Source organism: Buteo buteo, chromosome 5 (genome assembly GCF_964188355.1).
Source record: "Buteo buteo chromosome 5, bButBut1.hap1.1, whole genome shotgun sequence".
Taxonomy (NCBI): Eukaryota; Metazoa; Chordata; class Aves; order Accipitriformes; family Accipitridae; genus Buteo; species Buteo buteo.
This window is the reverse complement of record NC_134175.1, coordinates 51,742,779-51,762,987: the sequence shown is the minus strand read 5'-3', so window position 1 is coordinate 51,762,987 and position 20,209 is coordinate 51,742,779. Positions and strand designations below refer to the sequence as shown.

The following is a 20,209-nucleotide window of genomic DNA, read 5'->3' as shown; positions in this document are numbered from 1 at the left end:
TCAAAGTTGCTTATTCATAAATTAAAAAAAAAATATCTGGGTTTCTGCAAGCTGACTGTATGGTACTGCATAACTCTGATTTCCAGGTGCCTTACTCATTTGGCATACAGGGCAAATCAAGTCTACATGCAAGCTCTGTAAGTATCTGACGAGTACAGTTTATATCAGAAATGTTGGTTACATCTCTCCCTTGCAGGAGTTTATTTTAACAAGGCTTATGTCTGGGGGAGCCATCAGGAGCCAAAGCTGAAAGGACCTGAATAGTTCAGCTTTGGATTTTTATTTGTACTGAACTCCAATGGGTCCAGAAGCCACTATAAGCTTAATTTTTAAAGCATCACACAGAGGAGAAAATGCTGGGTTTGAGTTAATAACCATGTTAACACTAGCAAAAATCACTGTATGGTGCTCCTAAACCAGCTATGGTTTTGACCAGCTTCTGAGATCTTTGAGAAAGCTTGCATATTTTTACAGACAGATAAAAATGTAGCCACCAACAAAACTGTGCAGCAACAGCTTCACGACTGACGTCATCCATCATAGACTGCATTTTCAACATTGCATGCACAATATCATATGTCTCTGTAAGCTTCTACACTGGTCAAGTTAGAGGTAGGTACTTATCACCTAATTGTAGCTGTACTGTTCAGTACGCTGATTATTTCAGGTGATTTGAAGGAACAAGGACAGCAAAACAAAGAGTACTGGTAGATTTATCCTTGGTAGCTTATTCACAGGAGGCAACAATAATTGTATTTAACCTTAAATTTTAAAATTCAATTTCATGATTTGGCGAAATGCACAAATTTAGCCTATTATGATATAAATTGGTCATTTCCTTGGGCCCAGACACCAGTGTTTGGTAACACATCAGTGATGAAGACCTAGGGGAAAAAAGCTCAATAAAATGTAATTAAGACATACCACTGTTTCCTCCAGCCCCTTAAGATCTTCTCTTGCTTGTTCCCTTTTATCATTAAGCAGTCTAGAAAGATCACAACATTAAACACAAATCAAAAATATTGAAGTCAAACCAAGAGAATCAATCAACATTCAGTTTGAGTAGAACATCTGCAGATGTGAGCAAATTGTACATTTCTTTGCATCTGTAATTACGCTTTCGAGTGTTCCAAATATGCAGCTTTCTCACATGGAATACTAAGCCACCATCTCCATTTTTTGTATCCACACATGAAATTTTTCTCTCTGATTTCCAGGAAAGGCTTTTACTCAGACATCTGATTTATTATTTAAAAAACAAAACCAAAAAAACCAAAACCCAACAAAAAAAACCCCCACAAACAAAAAAACCCACCCCAAGCCCCCAACATCTTTCTTGTTTGTTTTTGCTGTGCATTAAGGAATGAGGGATTTAACACTTGCCATGATATTTCATAAAATCAGAGCTCTAACAAAATCTTTTTTGGCAAGTATCAAACCCACAACTGAAAAGCCTATGATAAAAAAATATGGAGTAATTGATAATCATTTACTAGTACTGCATGTTGGCTTTGTTACTGAAATGATATTTTCAGTGTGAATATTTCAACACAAATGCCTGTCGCTAGCACATTTCCTGTGGATGCATTAAGAGACACTATATTTAGGGACACCAGGTAAGAAAACTGTTGACTTACATGAGCTTTTCCAGTTTCATTTCTCTTTCCTGGTCCTCAATTTTTAACTTATCGTAATCAGCACTCAGTTTCTCTTGTTCCAGTTGCAGCTTCTGATTCATACTAAAATGAGAAAGAAAAAGTCAGTACAGCTTAGTCCTGAACCCCATAAACAAGGGTGGGTAAATCTCCATAAACAAAATGGGGTTAAGACACAGAAAATAAAGCTGTAACTTGCTACTGAAAAATTCTGAAGAAATTAAGCATAAAGAATATTTTAAAATATTGGAGAATTAAATTCAGTGGCTTGCTTCCTTTATCTAAAACGACACAAACTGTTCTTGCAATCTTTCTGTCCCACTTCCCAATGCTTCTCATTCCTCCATTATTAGTCTTTGGTCACACAATAAATATGATGAAAGAATGAACACTACATCAGGATCACCTAGATTTTATGAACACTGACAAAAAGAAGAGTACGGGAGCAAAGAACTCCATTTTTCAAGTGCTGAAGTATCTGACTAACAGTGTTACCTTGCTGTGTCAGGAAGAAATAGTAAGTGTATGAAAATGGGACACGTTTGAGTCCCCTAGACTCTCAGAAAGTCTGTGGCAGGACTAATTGCTATAAGAGGCCTTCAAAACCTCTATCTTTTAAAATCTGTTCTCCTCCAAGCTTCTCTTGCCTACTGACCTGCAGGTGTAACATTACTCTTTCTTTTTCCTCTCTATAATTTTATGGACTTGTTAAAGTTCCACAATAAAGCACTAGGTACTATAATCCACCCTGCAAAATAATTAGAGGTTTGGCTGTTGCATGTACAGACACTACTTTCTCTAAGACACCGAAAAACACAGACATCAATTAAAACTAACAAAACCAACCCCAAAACATCCCTACAGCATCACAGAACAGGCCAGGAACAGAGAAAGTAATGGAGTGAGTGAACATACTCTCTGATTTCATCAATTATTTTCTGCTTCTCTTCAATTTCATCCCTCAGCCTGGACAGCTGCTTCTGGTGGGCTTCCCTGTGACTCTCCATCTGCTGCTCCAGTGCCTTCTGCAGAGTACAAAAACCAGAGAAATCAAGTAACGCACAGCTAAGCTTCCTTCTTATGTGCCAGCTAAATCAACCTATCTTTCTGGATTTGAGTGAAGCTTATCAAATCACATTAATTCAGGAATCTGCTGGTATATCTTTCTATGACTACAAAACTGTGCAACTACTCATCCAAGCATTTAATGCAGACAGTTTTTAGCAACAGATGCACACCAATTTCTACTCATTTTCTTGCAAAAACTACCGCATGTGAAAGCCAGGGCCTTAGCATATCAAGTGTCAAGAATGACACTGTTTTTACCAGCCCTATTATTTCACCTGTTTATTCACGAGGAAAATATGTGTACAGCTACACCTGTGACAGAAGTAAAACCCGAAACACCCTCCCCCTCCCTGAGAATTGTTTATCCACAGCCCTGTTATTTAAATTCTAGGATTAGATATATCTCAAGTAGTAAGAAAAACTCAGTGCATCTCTTTAGATTGCTAATAAAAGATTTGCATTTTTCTTCCACTTGTAAGGCATAACTGTACAACTGTTTTAATAACCTTAACTTTTTATAATGGAAGTAAAAGTTCTGAAGTTGACAAACCTCTATCACTATACTTGTAAAATTGTATTTTTCCTTTTCTGCAATTTACAACCCCATCAGAAACATAACTCACATGTTATTGCCTAACACTTCTTCGCATTCCAAAGGAAGAAGAAAATACCAGAAAACAGGTTTAGATTTCATTATTATTTCTAGGAAATAGTCAGAATTCTTGCCAAATTATTTGGGAAAGTGGCCTCTTCTTTTATAAAATTTTTAGTAACTTAATTATATTAACCCCAGTAGCCTGATTCACTACTCAGCAAACTGACTTTCAGCAGAGATCCACCAGCAAAAAATTAGAGTAACTTCGAGATGAATCAATATCATTTTTCAATCATATATAACAAAATTGTTCTCAACTATGGACGCGATATACTGGGTCTTATATTTTGGCTCTCCGTTTGTGTGATTTGAGGAACCCAGGCATCTCCAATTCAGCAAACACAGTCCACTGAACCTCTCTACTCTTTGAAGTTGGCTCAGCTTACAAACTGGTCTCAGAAGACACGCTCACCTCAGATGTTCAGACTATAACTTACTTTTTTCCATCATCCGGTCAACAACCTCAATACTAGCAAGTTCTCTAATTTCACATTGCAAAGGTCGCTCAATTACAGGTTTTCTAATAGAGGCCAGCAATTCTGACAGAGGCTGGAAGTGTTTTCTAAAAGCATACAACGTGTACAGGAAGACAAAATTACACCCTAATTATCAGCTTAACAAATGATCTCACTGAGATATGCCCTCTAAAATTGCAGCACACCATACTACCTTCATCTCCTCAGCGTCCTGAAGCCGGGTCAGATGCTCCTTCTCCTTATCCTTGAAACTCACTTCATGCATTTTTTCTGTTTAAAGTTGGAGAGAATTGAGTATTAACCGTGCAGTTCCAGGACGTGCTACGTCCAGCCATTTAAAAAAAAAACCAAAAACAAAACCCCAGTTCCTCATTTTGCAGAGGGCAACAGGATCAGGGGACACAGCTTTGGAGGGGCAGAAACAGCCATGGTTTGCAGTACCCAAGCTATGACCATGCTGCCCAAACCCCCTTTTCATTTACTAACAGGCCACATTCTGTTTTCAGCCCACCCAGCACCTTTCCAACCTACCCTCGTCTCCTTTCACTTTCTGCTGGGAAATGCTGCCTCTAGAACCAGGTCATTTCTTATGAGGGGGTAGGAAGATCAGGAGAGAGAATAAAAATTCTATTCTAAAAATGCAGGAAATGTTAAAAAAAAAAGTCTTGTCACCACCTGCTGCTCCCAGAGTCAGAGAAGATTCCTTGTGCAGAAATCTGGAATAAGGTTTAGGCTACTAGGTCACATTGTAATTTTATATAAACCAGGAGCTTAGCAATGCTACAAGAACTGCTTTTGATACACATTTTCCACATTAAATCAGAAGGGGAAAAAACAGCAATTCTTAAAAGGAAGTCAGCTGGATCCTATATAGGAGCTAGGAAAGACGCACCTTTTACTTGACCCTAAGGGAAGCAGCTTTATTTGAATGGGGCAGGGCACTTGCCAGAGGGACAACTGAAATTAGACATATATCCAAGAATTTTAGAGAATACAGATATAGCAAGATCGATTGGTGCTCTATGGCTAAAATATTTGTTGTTTTTTTTTTTTTATCTCTCACATCATTAAGGCACAAGGTGAAGCTTGTCATAAAGTTTTTGATTCTTTTGAAAAATTAAGTTTCTCTGTATTTTGTGAATGGACTAGGCTGAAAGGGATAATTCTGGTTTTATCTGAAGCGTAATGTATTACAAGGAAGTGCAATGTGTTAAATATTCTGCATCACAATTTTATGTCTTCACTGCAAAATACTAAGCGGACAATAAAATGTTGTAGGACTACTGTACATAGAATACTTCAGCCAATACTGAATTATCTAAGGTATAGTTGGTAAAAGAAATAATGACCACAAGACCCAGTGTTGTACCTTGAGCACGCAACTTCGCAAGTTCTTCATTGAGAGAGTCCTGTGACTCTTCCAGCTGCCTTCTCTTCTGCTCCATATTTTGCATGTAGTCTGTAAGGGACTTGATCTTTGCTTCGTGCTTTAAAGACAAGGGGAATAGCAATGAGATGTGAGTACCACAGCTTGTTACCTAGGACTTCAGGTACTGTCCTACATAAAGGAGGAAAAATAGAAAGCTCTCCATATCCAGAGCTGATGGCTAGGAGAAAATACAGCAAAAGATCTGAGAAGGAGCTAACAGATCAAAACAGACTGCATATTTAAAGGTCACACTTAGTAGCCCAAGACATATACTGAACAGCACAGGTAGTAATTCTAAAACGTCACTGGAAGCTCATGACTTGGTGCTAAACAAACAGCAGCAGCTTTCTAAAACCAGCTGAACACTAGGCTTCTGAGGTGGCTTCCTGGAAGAAGCTCAGATCGCCTTTCCGCAGCCATCCTGATGACTTGCTTCTTGCTAACATCCTTTTGAACTAGAAGGGCTTATGTTTAAATAGCAAATAGTGAAGAACATAATGAAAACATCAAAAATCGAATTAAAATTTTCTAATTTGGGGATAAAATTAAGATATTCTCTGGGAATTATTACATCCTATTAATAAGGCCACTGAAGCACTTGTGGTTCACTGTTCTTAAAGTTCACCTTGGCAAAGAGGGGTTGAGACCTCTGGCTTGGTGCTACTGTAAAGATCAGACTTAAAGAGCAGTAATCCTTAGCAGGAACTAAAATAGTTCAGACCCTCCTGGCACCGAGGTCTCAAGGAAGGAAGAGCACATGCCCAAGTTACATGCTTTAGGCAGTAAGTCCTCCAATGGATTCCTAAACCTAATAAGAAATTTGGCCAACTCCCAGCTTGGCTCCAGATGTCCTGGCCCCAAAATGGAGACTCTTGGCATGGCACGCAGCAGTGATGCACCATTTTATGGATCAGCTTAACACCGTAAAGGTGTAGCCCTGTGATACAGCATTGCCATTGGTAGTAACACGCCACCAGCTTTGGACTGAGTTTGCAAGGCCTCAGGACTGAGGCTTGCCAGGCTTGATCTCTCCGAGCTCTTCCTGCCCTGCCTTGCAGGTTTTCTTTTTTTTTTTTTTTTACTTGGTGGCTTTATAGATAAGGTCCACTTGCCCATTAACAAGATTTTGAGCGTACCACCACCTGTCTTCTTCTCAGTTTTAAACACAGACAGGCCTTAATATGCACTTAGATGTAGAACCTCCAAAATGTCAAGGCATGGTGATCACCTCTTAAAGAGTATTTCTGCTTGGTTTCTTCCCCACGTGAACATACAGTACTTGGATAAACCTCTCAAATCCTAAATCTCCAGTCTCCTGTCTGCAAACAGGTACCGAGGACAACAGTTAGGCTGTGCTTGTGACAAGCTCTGAGCATTGAAGCTCGCCGTGATTCCAGTGTGACGACAGTGTAAGGGGACGAACACCATCCCCACAGAGGCAGGCGGGCTGCCTCCCACTCACTCCTTCACCGGCTCGGTGTCAGCCAACACCAGGGCTGAAACAGGCTGTCTCACCACCCGCGGCCAAGACCTTTATTCCCAGTGTTGTGTTCCTGCTCCTCTCCTGCCAGCACAAGTACGCGTACCAGCTGCTTTGCCAGTCAAGCCTTAATCTGCTTTACTAATGCAAGTTCCCAAGGAAAGGGAGCAGCACAGTCTGTCAGGATGACTTCCTTCAGTGGCCATGCCAGCCCAGGGTCTACTTTAAGACAGGATGAAAAGTATCATTTTTACTTAATGTTTTTGGACAGGCAATACCCCCAGGACTCCAGCCTCACTGTAATACTAAGAAGCACGCTTCCAGCTACAGCTTTATTAAGTAGGACTTAATAAAGACATTCTGCTGCAGGACAAGAGGCTATCCTTGCCTCAGGTTTTCTTAGACTAACCGGTAGCAAATGAAATACAATAAACTGTATCGTCTCCTCCCCTTCACATGTCCACTTCAAAGCAGTTGAGCATGTCAAAGCAGTTAGCACCCTCTCCTGCAGCAGGCTGCAGCAAGCATCACTGCTTGTAACTGCCACCCACTGTGGAGCTCTCCTACCATCTGGATTTCTATCTTACATAGTAATGTTTTCCATAATGTATTATTTTATATATTGTTGCCTAGTTATCTTGGTAGTGTACCAACAGACCAGATATGGGGGGGCTCTCTGAATGTTTTGCTAGTGAACCATACAATCACTGCTTCCTTTCTCAGGTTGCTTTTAAAGGGAAGGTATAAGATACAAATTCATGCTGAGGAAATCACTCTGAGGAGGATTTTCAGTATTATGCCATTTTGAGATCTACAGCAGGACAGGATCTTGCCACAGAACATGCTGAAAGACAGTCAGAGGGAGAAATGGGAGAAGAGAGAAAAAACAACAAAACAGACAAGAGAAACAGCAGCATTCTGCTCCCTTAAGTCTCATTTCTCACTCCTAGCACACATATTTCATGAGGAAGGAGGGTGAGAAAGTCACCAAACTCTGCTGCAAAGGGACAAGGGAGGATCAAACGTACTTGTGAAATGAGGAGCTGGCAAGCTGCAAGCTCCCTCTCGCTGGCGTTCATCTTCCTGTTGGAGTCTATCTGGGCGCTCTCCAACTGCTTGCTGCGGTTCACCAGGGACTTCACCTCAGACTTCATCTTGCTGATGTAAAGCCGTGCCATGGTGAACTCCTCCTCAATCACCCCGTTCACATCTGCTAACTGAACACACAGAAGATTGTCATCTTGAAGGTGTGGTTCGTACAGGTAAATCGACGCAAAGCAGTCTTCCTGCTGTGAAACTCTCGTCTAGAGCTAGGAAGCCTCTGTGAAAGCACAGCGGCACTGAAGGAGTACCCACAGACCTTCAGGTCACCTTTAAACATGTTACACCACTCTGTTTCTTACAGTCTTCGCTGATAAGCCTTGAAAGTGAGAAATTAAGACTTGAGCTCACTGTGTGCTTCATCAATTTAGTGGTTCAACATCTAAAGTAATCAAGCCCACCATCATGACAAGAGCATATTTTGGAGAAAACTTCTCATGTCACTAGCACAGGAAATTTTCCTTCTTTCAAACTGCTAAAAGCTGAAGAGCATTTTCAAAGTACTCCTTAAAGAAGTCTCCTCTTGAAGGCTTGTGCTTCTTCAACAAGGAGCTGTGAGACAGACATGGGTTTGGAAATCTCACCTGTCAAGAGAAAAGTAATTGCTCTCATCTCTACATATTAGTATAATTCTATTTACACATCATTTCTTTCCCTGGCTTAACATAGTGCCTTCTATTTGTATGTCTTCCTCTTAATGATTTTTCTTCAACTACTTAATTCATATGACCCACTGACGAGCTGTGAAGGTTCTTCTTGAGTGAGCATATGGCTAGCAACTTCATCTGCTTTTTGCTTCTACCCAGCACCACCAAAGGGAAGGTAACATACGCTGTATCTTCTCCCAACAGCCTAAAAAACGCAACCGCTTCCAAAACTCTCAGTCTGGTCTGAAATTAGACACACTTTGAGAAGATACTAATTGCCAACAAATTTAAAATTATTCTTTTAAAAGCTTCTCAATCTGGCCTTATTTACACTGACAGCTGTCCCGTAAAATGCTGACAACTTAGTTACTATAAAAATTTGTACCAAACAGCCTCTGCCTCCATTTTCAAAGATTTCCTCTTACAGTTCCTATTACAACGGCCACCAGAGGTTGCTGTAACATCTAGCAAAGTCTGGTCTTGTGGTCCTGGCATCTGCATAACCACATCAGACAACAGGGATCCTGTCCTCTGCAGTAAGAGCCGGCTGGAGCATCTGTTGACCTAAGGGGGCTTTAGCAGGATATCAACAACTCTGAGTCAACTCCAAGCACTCCAGCCACACATACTCACTTTTAGCTTTGAATGTTCAGGAAAGCTCATTGCTCAAAAACCGAGAAGTGAACTAAAAGCAAGAAAATGGAGTGCATTGCCAGGAATTTACAAACATCTTGAAAATTAATTTCTTATCCAGTTTTAGCAATTGCTCTTTTCCACGTGGTTTTAAATGGACAGAGAAGATGGCATTAACATCACCAGGAAGATTTTTCAGGCCATGAAAAGTTTGCATTAGAGATGTGCCATTTAGCAATGACCTTACAAATATCTTCTGAATGACTTAGCATTTTGCTCACCTACAACAGAAGTGTGACAGAGTAGCTACCTCCTCTACTGTATCTGTAAACCCAAGTGCCAGACAGAAGGCAAATTTCAAAGAAAAGCTTGCCAAAATTCGCACTATCTCCAGGCATGTTCAAATACCAAGGTTTCTGCCACTTCAATCACCTTCACTCCCATTCTTACCTTCTTACTTCAGAGGAAAATGATCCCTTGCAATTTTTCCTCTATAAAGGTCATTAGTCAATACACAAAAGTTAAGCTGGTCTTACTGTCATGTAATTATTGTATGTTATCTAGCACAAATTTACCAGTGCTGGAAATCGGTAATTTTAAAGCATCTTGTATTCAGAAACACATACAAAAGCGTGGGCTCTTTGATGAAGCCAGCCACTGCTGAAAGGTAATAAACACCAGAATGCAGAAAACACAATTTCTGTGCAGATCTTTTCATTTGGGTGCCCTGGACAGTCATCAGTACAAAACTCTGGCTTTGAGAACTGTTCACCTTCAGCTACACAACAGTTTTAGGACAAACTTCAAACAAAAAGGTAGCCACCCAGAAGTCAAATCTCACCAATAAAGATTCTTCAGATTCTGGGAATACTGGGTCATGCCAGCTAACGAAGGAGTAGCCTACATGTGTATTGTTTTGGGGGGAACTCAGTCCCCCCCATTAATAAATGCATCAACAAACAGATGGGCTGCATTAGTTTGGCTGCAAACACTGAGCTGGAAATAAAAGTGGTAATTGTGTGCACAGACACTGACCATCTCTGACCCAGACAAAGATCTCTTCAGTATTTTACTCTCCGCTCTAGCCAGGATTTAAACGGCAGTGTCCTGGGAGAAGGACCGCTGTATCACACACGTTCCATGGCAAGTATTTTTACATTGCAGAAGCTGTGGCGGGGCAAGCAATAAAGACAGTCAACTTACTGTTTTAACATCGTTAGTACCAATGATTCCTCCAATCTCTCCCAGGTCCTTAAGCAGCAAGTTCAAGATTTCTGTAGCTCTCTTCTTCTGATGATTACTGAGCTCCTGCAACTGGCCCAGCTCCCTCTGGGTTGCTGTCAGGGCACTCTGAAAAGGTATAAAAGCAGAAGTTACCCTCCCCTCCGCAAACTGGGCACCAGTTCTTCTGCAATATCTAGGTTACACAGTGTTGTCTTGTATTTTCCTGAACATGTCTACCGGCACAATGTACTGACATGTGCAATTCCACCTTGCCATAATCCACTTTCACAACTCACTTGCTAACGAAGCTTATTTAGATCTATTAAATGTAGTAAATCCAGTAAGAATCTTATTTGCATAATACATGTCAAAGAAGGTTAATCACAGAGAACCAGGTATAGAAGGATATAAAATTCAATTTTTTCAAATGGATTTCATAGTAATCTGTTTTACTGAAGTCTTCCGTGAAAACAGACCTGTTAACAATAGCTTCCTCAGTTTGTGTAATGAATTAAGGAACAAGGATGTAGTAAGCTAGTAAGCCAATCTTGATTTCTCTCAGATCAGATTTTTTCCATGAGATCAGTACACATCAGCTGAAAAAGCTGATTTTTTTTCTGATTCCTTCCTTGAGATCCCCTGACTCTACATAAAATCCCTGCTCCAAAGCAGAGTCCAGAGAAACACAGAATGTTGCAATTTGCATAAAGCAGATTTTCACATCTTTCTTGGCATAATACAGTTCTTAAATAACCAAAACACAGAATGGCCAGTTCTCACATTCAGTTCAGTTGCTGCTATGGTGTGCAAAATACAGAGGTTGCACGAGAGCCACAATCTGCCGTCAGCTTCCATAGAGCAGTTTCTGAATAACCTTAATTTTATCGTTTAATTAAGATAGAAGAGAAAGAGTAGCATTGGCAAATATGGATCTTTTAACAGCTTCCTGGCCACTCCAATTTTTAAACTGCCTAACAACATACTTGGCAGCAGTATCTGAAAGATTCCTGAAATGGCATAGGCTAGCATTTATCTGGGAACCCCTATGGAAATCTTTAGGGGAGGTGCAGAGTTAGGGGATGAGGAGGGAACCAGCACTATAAACCACTTGCTCTTACACTCTTCTGCGCCAGCTCGTCAGCCAGCTGCTCGTTGGCCCTTGTTTTGTCCTCCACTTCTTGGGATTTCTGGTCATAATTGACAGCTAATTCTTCCAGGGCTTGAAGGACCTCTTTCACTTCATCTTTCGCTGCTTCGTTCTCAATCTGAAGACGGGTCAGCTCCTCTTGAATCTTCTCATAATCTCTCCTAGTGGAGGCCAAAAGCTGGAAACCAGATATCACAGAAGCATTAAGTCACCCAAGAACTCATTTAAAAGACAACACTGAAAAGGGTAAAAACAAAGAAAGAAAGAAAGTGTGAGCATGCAAGCATGTGTGCAAGAGGGAGAAAGCAGGAGAGAAGAAATCCTGCTACTCTACCAGAAACAGCATCAGTTTGAGCATAAATGTATTTGAAGGAAGCAAAAAAGGCTCTGAACTTCAATGAAAAGAAAAATCTTAATCAAATCCTATTATGATAGAAGACTGAGGCAGAGAAACTTATTTTAAAGAGTATCATAGCTCCAAATAAATTTTCTCCCCTCAATCCAATGCTGCAGCTAGGACCAAAAAATATCACAAAGTAAAATGTTTAAACACAGACTCACAGCTTTGAACTGAACCAAGTAAAAGGTCTCTCTGAGGCAGTCTCAAAGATCTTGTGGCATTAGAGAAATATTTTGATAAGCAAACCTATGATGATTATTCTTAGCTATCATCTGAAGCATGATGCTGAAGACAGATTAGCTGCTCGTATTTGCTGAGGCAATATATTAACTAAAGAAGAAAATATAGACTTCACACAGACTAGTGAGTATTTCCAATTTGTAAAATGTATTAAATTTACTATTTGCATGCTACTGAGGGAGATGCTGAAGTTTCAGTGACAGTGCTGATTGTAAGAGGTTGGTTGCATGGTCCTCTCCCTTGCCCTTGCATCACTCCATCTTCATTCAGATGTTAAAGTCTCAAAAATTCAGCTATTGCACTTTTAGCACGAAACCAGACTCAACAGCAGTCATATACTGCAGAATGATGTGAAAATAAATAAAAGGTGCCACCTAACATTTATTGTTGATACTGTACTTTTGAGAATAACAACAAAATCTGGACTTAACATTGCATAAAACCATAAAATATAGAGCAGTAACACATAAAAGTAGTGCGTGAGGTACAAGAATGCATTCATGCTCATCCTAACAGAGAAGTTTGGACATTCATTCACAGAACTCACTTATTTCCAAGCCTTCCTATGTATGGATTAGTATAATAAAACTGTACTGCAGCTTTCTTGGACAGTAGAAAAAAATCTCCACTACTGAAGTGTGCTGGGTGGACTTCTCCTGCCCTGTCCCACCACTGCCCACCAGCTCCCAGGCCACGAAGAAGTTGTGTGTGAGACCCCAAGCAAAACAGAAACATCTCTCTAAAACGGACCACCTAAAAGGAGAATGTCAGAGAAGACATTGCTTTTTTTGGCTCAGAGTGCTAATGGAAAATAGGAAACCAACCAGGCAGCTTCAGATGCTGGCACGTGCCCAAAGTGGCGAAGAGAGGATTCAGATGTAAGGGAAATTTATCTCACTGGTAATGCTGCAGCCTCAGAAGTGCACTCACGTTATGGAAAAACCCACTGAATTGCCAAAGCCAGATGGCATGTAAATATTTAAACAACAAAATAGCTTAAAATAATCTTTCTACTAAACACAGATGGAACTATTATTTACATTTACTTAAGAAATTTTCTGTGTGAATATTACTGTGAATTCAAGTAAAGGGAAGTGTTATATATCACCTAGAGCATAAACACAGCTCCCCAGAAGATTATTGTTGATACAATGTGGGAAAATATAGCAAGATTTTTAAAGGCTATTAATAACACATTATACCGGTCAGTTGTAAACAAAGGGAAGGAGACAATGGCTGCAGCACTTCACGGATCTGTTCACAGCACGCGAGATGCAAGGGTGGAAGATTCAGAATCCCCCCCAAAACACACACCCCAAGAAACAGCCAGTGGTGAAAAGGTACCAAAAGATACCAGTATCAGCATAACACCATCTGTGGCAGGCCTTAGATTTATAATTAACCTGCTAGCTTAATCAAGCAGAAAAAAGTACGCTGGTTAATTAGGGGGAAGCAGAGTGAGGCAGCTGCTCTGCAGCTAATATATCATGGAGCTAATCACAGCTCTAAGAGAGAACAGGTACATCGCTCCCGCCGCGCAGGTGAAGCTTACATGTGGAAGACAAAATCTTGAAAAATTCAGTTGCCTTAAAGAAGAAAACAAAAATATCACATTAGCTTGCAAAGGTAAGAAATGGACAAACTTATCAGATGAACCAGCTAAACCTTCTGAACAAGTGGTGCAACACCAGCTGCAAAGATTTCAGTAAGTCAGCAAAGCTAGAGAAAACATGTGCAAAAAATGGGAAAAAGTGGTCTGTAAGGCAAGGATTAGAGGCCATTGAAAACTTGATTCATCTTCCAGATGTAATATTGATTATGGAACACAAAGAGGGTGGGGAATAAGCCAGTGTACAGCATGCTCCCAAATATCTAACACAAAGAAAGGAATGCACATCACTCAGAAAATAAGACACAAGAAAAACCGTGAAGGAAAAAATAAGCTTTAGATGAGAACACTGATGTTAAAAAGATGGAAGAAGTGAGATGGTGTAAATAACACACATCAGAAAATAATGTTGCTAACAATGCGTAAAATTCTGTTACATTTGTATAGCCACAGACATGGGTAGCACACAATACAGAGTAATCAAAAGAAAGTTGTGGCAAGTGAGTGAAGAGCTTCATCATGGAGTAGAATAAAGCTGGTAACTCCTGCAGTGAGGATAAGTCCCCAAAGGTGGCAGGTAAGTCATGAGTGACAAGTAACAGACATTTTCATACCTTGTTCTCTCCCTGTTAAGGAGCTAAACCTTGGAAACCCTTTCTGAGGGCTGGGATAAGGATTGAGACATGGACAGAATAATTTTTCTATGACAAGAGAGGTTTCACACCCCAAAAAAGCAGCCAGCATAACGCTGTACTCCAGCTGAAGTGGCTCAGGCAGCTGGGAGAGGTACGCTCCTAGAGAATCACTGCAGTGTTTCGTGTAAACAGACCAACATTTCAGAACACTAATGATAGGTGAACTCCCACACCAAGATTATATTCTTCGTCTGAATGGTCCTTCTCCAATTTCCCCCAGTTTGAAAACCAGCATAAAACCATCCTCTAAGAAGTATCAGAGCAACACTTGGGGAACTTGGTGATTTGGTAGCATTGCCAGATTTTGCATCTTCAAAACCTCTCATAAACAAGTGACAGATAAGGAAATGACCTGACTGTAAATTTAGTGATCATATTCCCTATCTTAAAAACAAAACCTGTTCATGTTATGTACAGAAACAACGAAATAAAATGTTTAAAGCAAGCAATCCAAGATTTTAGAGCAAATCCGTGGCAGCACCAATAAACAATTTTTCAGTCTCACCAATTTCTCTCAGTACTGTCTCTGATTGCCAAAATAATGAACATCAGTAATTTATTACCAGGAGTAATTTTTATACAGTCAAACTAGGAAATCTGTAACCACCTGCAGTCCATAGTGTCTGGATACCTGAAAGGATACAGACATACTGAAAAACAGGTTTGAAGTGAAAAATACTGGCCACGCTCCTACCTTGGTATCTCCAGCATCACTTCCCAGCAGGATGGTATGCTATTATAAGGAGTTATCAAGGCTTCACGCTCTTCTGAGAATATTATGAAATTTGAAGTTTAAGCTTAGCTGTCACACAGGTTTCTCTTACCTATTGAATTTTAGCCAGTTAATATGAACAACTTTGACAGAATCACTTAACAAGGCGCTAATAAGCAAAATGTAAGAGGTTTTTAATTTGTTGGTTGGGGGTGGTTTTTTAGGTTTTTTACCTCCTCTTGATCCAACATTTGTTGCTTTAGTTTTTCAGCCAACTGGCTCTGCTGGTTGATTTCATCATCCTGCAATGAAATAGGGTTGGAGATTTTTAATTTCTTTCCACAGTTCTCGTTTGGCCACTTTTTTTTCCCCTTTCTAGAAAAGAAGTAAGAATAATGCCATAGCAAACCTTGTGCACATTTGAATGGTATGAGAGGGAGAATAATATACATACACAGAGCTATATAGTAAAATCAATGCATACATGCAGTTGTCTCCAGTATATACCTAAGCAAAGGTCTCCCTGCTGGTAAACAAGACACTGATGCGGTCAGAGTTGCACGTTGTAACTTGCAGGAGACTTTGCCAACATATCTGATGTTTTATAGATGTACAAATACATACACCACCTCTCTCTCTCTCTTACTCTGTCCCCAAATTTCCGCTGAAGAGACATCATTAGAGACAGATTTATTAACCAACTACAATTTACAGCTAGCTCTGAACTGCATTAATGAAAAAGGAAGCTCAAATCACAGAACTTGGACCCCTCAACTGCAGAATTTGTATTTTCCCACTTCATCACAGCCCTTGAAGAAAATACTGCCAGGTAATGCACAGCCAGGCATCCAATTTTACTGGCATTTCAACTTCCTTGTTAAGACAGCAACCTCACGGGTCGGAACTGATCTTAAATACAGAAGAGAAATGACGATGACTCCACTGTACAAGTCCTTCCTCCAAGACGCCACAGGAGGCACACCAAGCACAGCCCCTGACCAAGTCCCTCTCTGTTCTTGTGATGGATGTCCTTCTCTAAAGGAACTCACCAAAGATAAATGGTTGCTTTTTACCCTATCAGAGTCAATTGATATTTTGTGTTTCACTGACAAGCATGCTAATAGATTGATTTCTGATAGCAAATACAGCTATCAAGTAGAATATATTGAATCATTTGCTAATACTAACATAGTCCCAGATATAACGTAAGAATGGTCTATACTGTAGAGTTATAAAGTTAAAAATGGAGATATTTTGGTTTTGTTTTGGGAATCAAATACCTTATTTCCTATAGTACTGCAGTAATGCACCAAATTATGCTTCCCATGTTTTCTAGGGTAAAACTCAAACCTGCTGCCAGCTCCCTCAAGTATAACTCAATGGGCTTTGCTACTTTTGATGAGGGAAAGTGAAAGAATGACTGGCTTTTCTTCTTTTTCTAACCAACACCTAAAAGCTAGAGACTGCTACTGGGAATGTATTCTCCATCACAGAAAAGCTGTAAGTTCTTAAAGACCTTAACTGTTATTTTGAATGCCATCAACATACTGCTGTGTGGAACTGGACTGTGCAGAGAGACCTCACGCACATCAGAGTTAAGGCTTAAACACAACTATCCACACTCCCTCCCTCAGTATTCAGAAACAGTCAAACTTTAATATTAACATTCAAGGAAACAGTGGGCTTTTTTCTGATATTTTCTTGCTAATTACAATTGAAAGTTAAAATCAAGTTTTGATTCATGATTAAAGCTACCCTGAAAACTTTTGCTAGATAGCCTTTTAAGCTGTTCTCATCCATAATGGTCAACGATCTTAGCATGCCTTTTTTTCCCCACTTCTTATCTTCACACAAGCCAAAGCTATTAATGGCAAGTGCTCAGTAAATGTATTGCTGATTAGCTTTAAGTGCCAATGATGTATTTCAAGCTGTGCAAATAAATAAATAAAAAAGCCACCTGCACTCCAGGCAGTGTTCACAGCTAGAACAACATGAACAAAAGAGACCCAAGGGGTGGTTACATATTTTCCTGAAAATTCTAATACACAATAAATATATAAAAACTATTAAAGATACAGCCTCCCTTCTTTTCTTTCTCCTGTGACTCCAAGATGACGCTACAGTTTGCTGAGGGATTTACAAAAATCACTGAAGGAGTGCTGAAAAGCCTGTACTAAACCCTTAAAATTAAAGGTAAACTTGGCTCCGATTTCACAGAGAATGCCCCCAAACACTATCTGCAGAGGGAACAGAGGCAGATAGCTGACACGACAGGACAAGATCTGGTTTTATGCAGCGATAGGGTTTTGAACTTTGGGACATTTTCCAGTTCATGGTGCTCAAGAAATAGGCAGAGACACCCACCCATTTTGGCTTAGTTTTCCATTTATGCCCAAGCGAATGGAGTCAAACCAAATGTTCACACCTTATCATCCAGCTGTCTGTAGAGACTGGCAATCTCATCATCATATTTCTGCTTCTCCTCTGTCGAGATACTGGCAACAACCGGTGTGATGTTGTCAATAATTGGGGTGTTATCGCAAGGCTCCAGGTTCTTCTGGTCCTTTGCACTGATCTGTTCATCTTCAGGCACTGCTTCTCCTGCAGGCACACAATCCATGGTCATTACAATCCAAGAGAGAGGGTTGCCCAAAACCATGGACATCCTAGGACGGTCCTTCACAGTTGCCGAGAGGGACTCAGCAAAGCAAAGAAGGGCTGTATCCAGCTGTGCAAGGCAGGCAACTGCAATGCATACAAATGACAGGCAAAAATAGGTGTGGAAAGACGGCCATCCTCGTTAGAAAGGTGACCGCCACAGTTAGAAACACAAACGCACAAAATGCGGCAACAGTGCCAATGGCTGCCATGAAAAACACTGAACTCCCGGCTCCCCTTTCACTCAAGCCCTCTATAGATGGGATTTGCTCCATGGATTACCAGAAGTGTAAATAAGGAGGAAAAAAATCCGACTTTCAGCCTAAAGCCTACTGGCAATTAAATGCTTCTTCCTCTCCAGATTTCCAACTGCCTTATCAACTCTCTCTGCCCCATAATGAACTGCTAGAACACCAGGACAACAAGCAAGACAGCTGCATTTAAAATGATATTCACCTTCTGCCTTGTCACATCTAAAATTGAAGCGCATACACCAATTTTCAGATGTTGCTTAAGCATACCAGACAGGATGTTCTCCCTACACATTTTCTTTCAAAATCATTTTCTCCAAGGAGTATTTTCTTCGGTAATGTCAGTGCATTGCAATTATGAGCCTGCTGCAGTTCAGTGAAGAGGGACAGGCAAGGCGCTCATGCCAGAAATTGAATCTACTCTCATTAGAGTCTGGTGAGAGACTCTGCAAGCCACGGAATGCTGCACGTGTTGTTCGAGGTGCGGGAAGACTACACCCAACCCTTCTGCACAAACAGGTTTTTTCCTTTTCTATGAAAAGCTACAGTATTTTAGTCCCATAAAGCTTTACTAGCCATGCCCCTTGCCAAAACAGTGTAGGCACTATTTATCTTACTGGCAGGGAAACAAGGAAACAGGACAAATATATCAAAAAACAAAAAGGCAGGCTAATTCAGGCCCCAAAGCAAAATAAAACAGGGCATGAAAGAGCACGACCAACTAACAGAGAAGATAATTTCTTTAAGCTTAAAGAATGAAAAAGAGTAATTTGAAATCAAGCACCATAACCTCTATGAAAGTACTTCACAAAAATATTTTTTGCCCTGTTGCTAATGGCTTGATGATATTTTATAATATTAATGAGAAAAATGTAAATTGCTTTTTCATTGTTGCATTTCACTGGAGCAGACTAGGAAAGGTGGGCTCAGTCCAGCCGTGGGACCTTGCACACACAGAAGCGCTCCTCAGGCTTCAGAAAATCCATCAGGAGCCTCCCAAAATGAATCTTTAGATTTTTGTTCATTGGACGAGAACAACCTCCTACCTGTAAAACAGAGACCAAATTGTGTACTTGGATATAAGGCTGCTGAAATCCTGCTTCAGTGAGAAGTGGGCACACCCATTTTCTGCTACAATTTTATTTTGTATGTGATTTTCTACATTTATAGAATAAGCTATACCAATAGAAAATTCATGCATCTATCTTGCATTTCATATTCAAGATGCAATTTCTGTGACACTTTCATTTGTAAAGAGCCTCCTTTGACAGAATATCCTTCCAAACGATGCTATTGCAGAAGGTCAGACAAGAAATCAATAGTATTTTGAATGCATTGAATGTATTGCTGGGTAACGCCAATGAGAAAAGAAGGATGGACAGAGGGAATGAGGAGGTGTGTATATTTAGACAAAACAATAGAGACAGCATGTTATAAAGCTTGTTTACACAGCATATAGAAAGGATCTATACAGGGTTTTTAAAATAAACGTTTCTAGAACAGGAAATAAATTAAAGTCATCACATTTAGCAAACACAGAATGAAACACGCAGAACATGAGCAGGTTATAAATCCCCAGCACTCCCCAACACCACGAGCAGACCGACCGTCTCCATAGCGATTGCACTATGCTGATAAGGGAAATATTCCCTGTGCTGAAGTCTCCAGAGAAAGACAGGGAGTGCAATCATTAGGTAACGACCTCATCTGAAAGGCAAGTAAATAGCGCAGGGAGCTGATAGAAGGAAGCAATTTTTTGCACCCATAATGTTCAGGTATTATCTTTTAAGTAGTGATTTCACCCAGGATGTTCAAAACCAGACTTGACTGTGCACAACAAATTGTGAGCAATAATTAGATCACAGATTTGTTCTCGCTTTAGATACTTCACGTTTGCAGGAGTTACATACTATTGAACTGCGGGAGACATCAATATGTAGGACCTGGATGACAAGCAATTTAGAAAATAAAAATTACTCCAAAGAAGCAGTATTTTACTTCTGGGGTTTATTGGGATTTCAGGCTGAAGGGTTGGTTTCTTTGGGTTGGGGAGTTGTTTGTTGGTTTGAAGTTTGGGGGTTGATTTTTTTTTTTAATACGTGGAATAAAAAAAAATTAAAAGTAAGAAT

The 20,209-nt window shown here is 40.2% G+C and overlaps 1 protein-coding gene across 1 annotated transcript in view; it reads right to left on the bottom strand.

The window, feature by feature from the left end:
* KIF5C (kinesin family member 5C) overlaps nt 1–20,209 on the bottom strand; it is an 87,429-nt gene that overhangs the window by 13,163 nt on the left and 54,057 nt on the right. Inside the window, exons 12-21 of the mRNA XM_075028985.1 lie at nt 17,597–17,772; nt 15,405–15,473; nt 11,487–11,693; nt 10,348–10,494; nt 7,792–7,980; nt 5,224–5,341; nt 4,048–4,124; nt 2,571–2,680; nt 1,638–1,739; nt 925–985 (exon numbers count right to left, since the gene is read on the bottom strand). Coding sequence (XP_074885086.1) covers nt 925–985; nt 1,638–1,739; nt 2,571–2,680; nt 4,048–4,124; nt 5,224–5,341; nt 7,792–7,980; nt 10,348–10,494; nt 11,487–11,693; nt 15,405–15,473; nt 17,597–17,772 — 1,256 coding nt within the window. The remainder of the gene's footprint in view (nt 1–924; nt 986–1,637; nt 1,740–2,570; nt 2,681–4,047; nt 4,125–5,223; nt 5,342–7,791; nt 7,981–10,347; nt 10,495–11,486; nt 11,694–15,404; nt 15,474–17,596; nt 17,773–20,209) is intronic.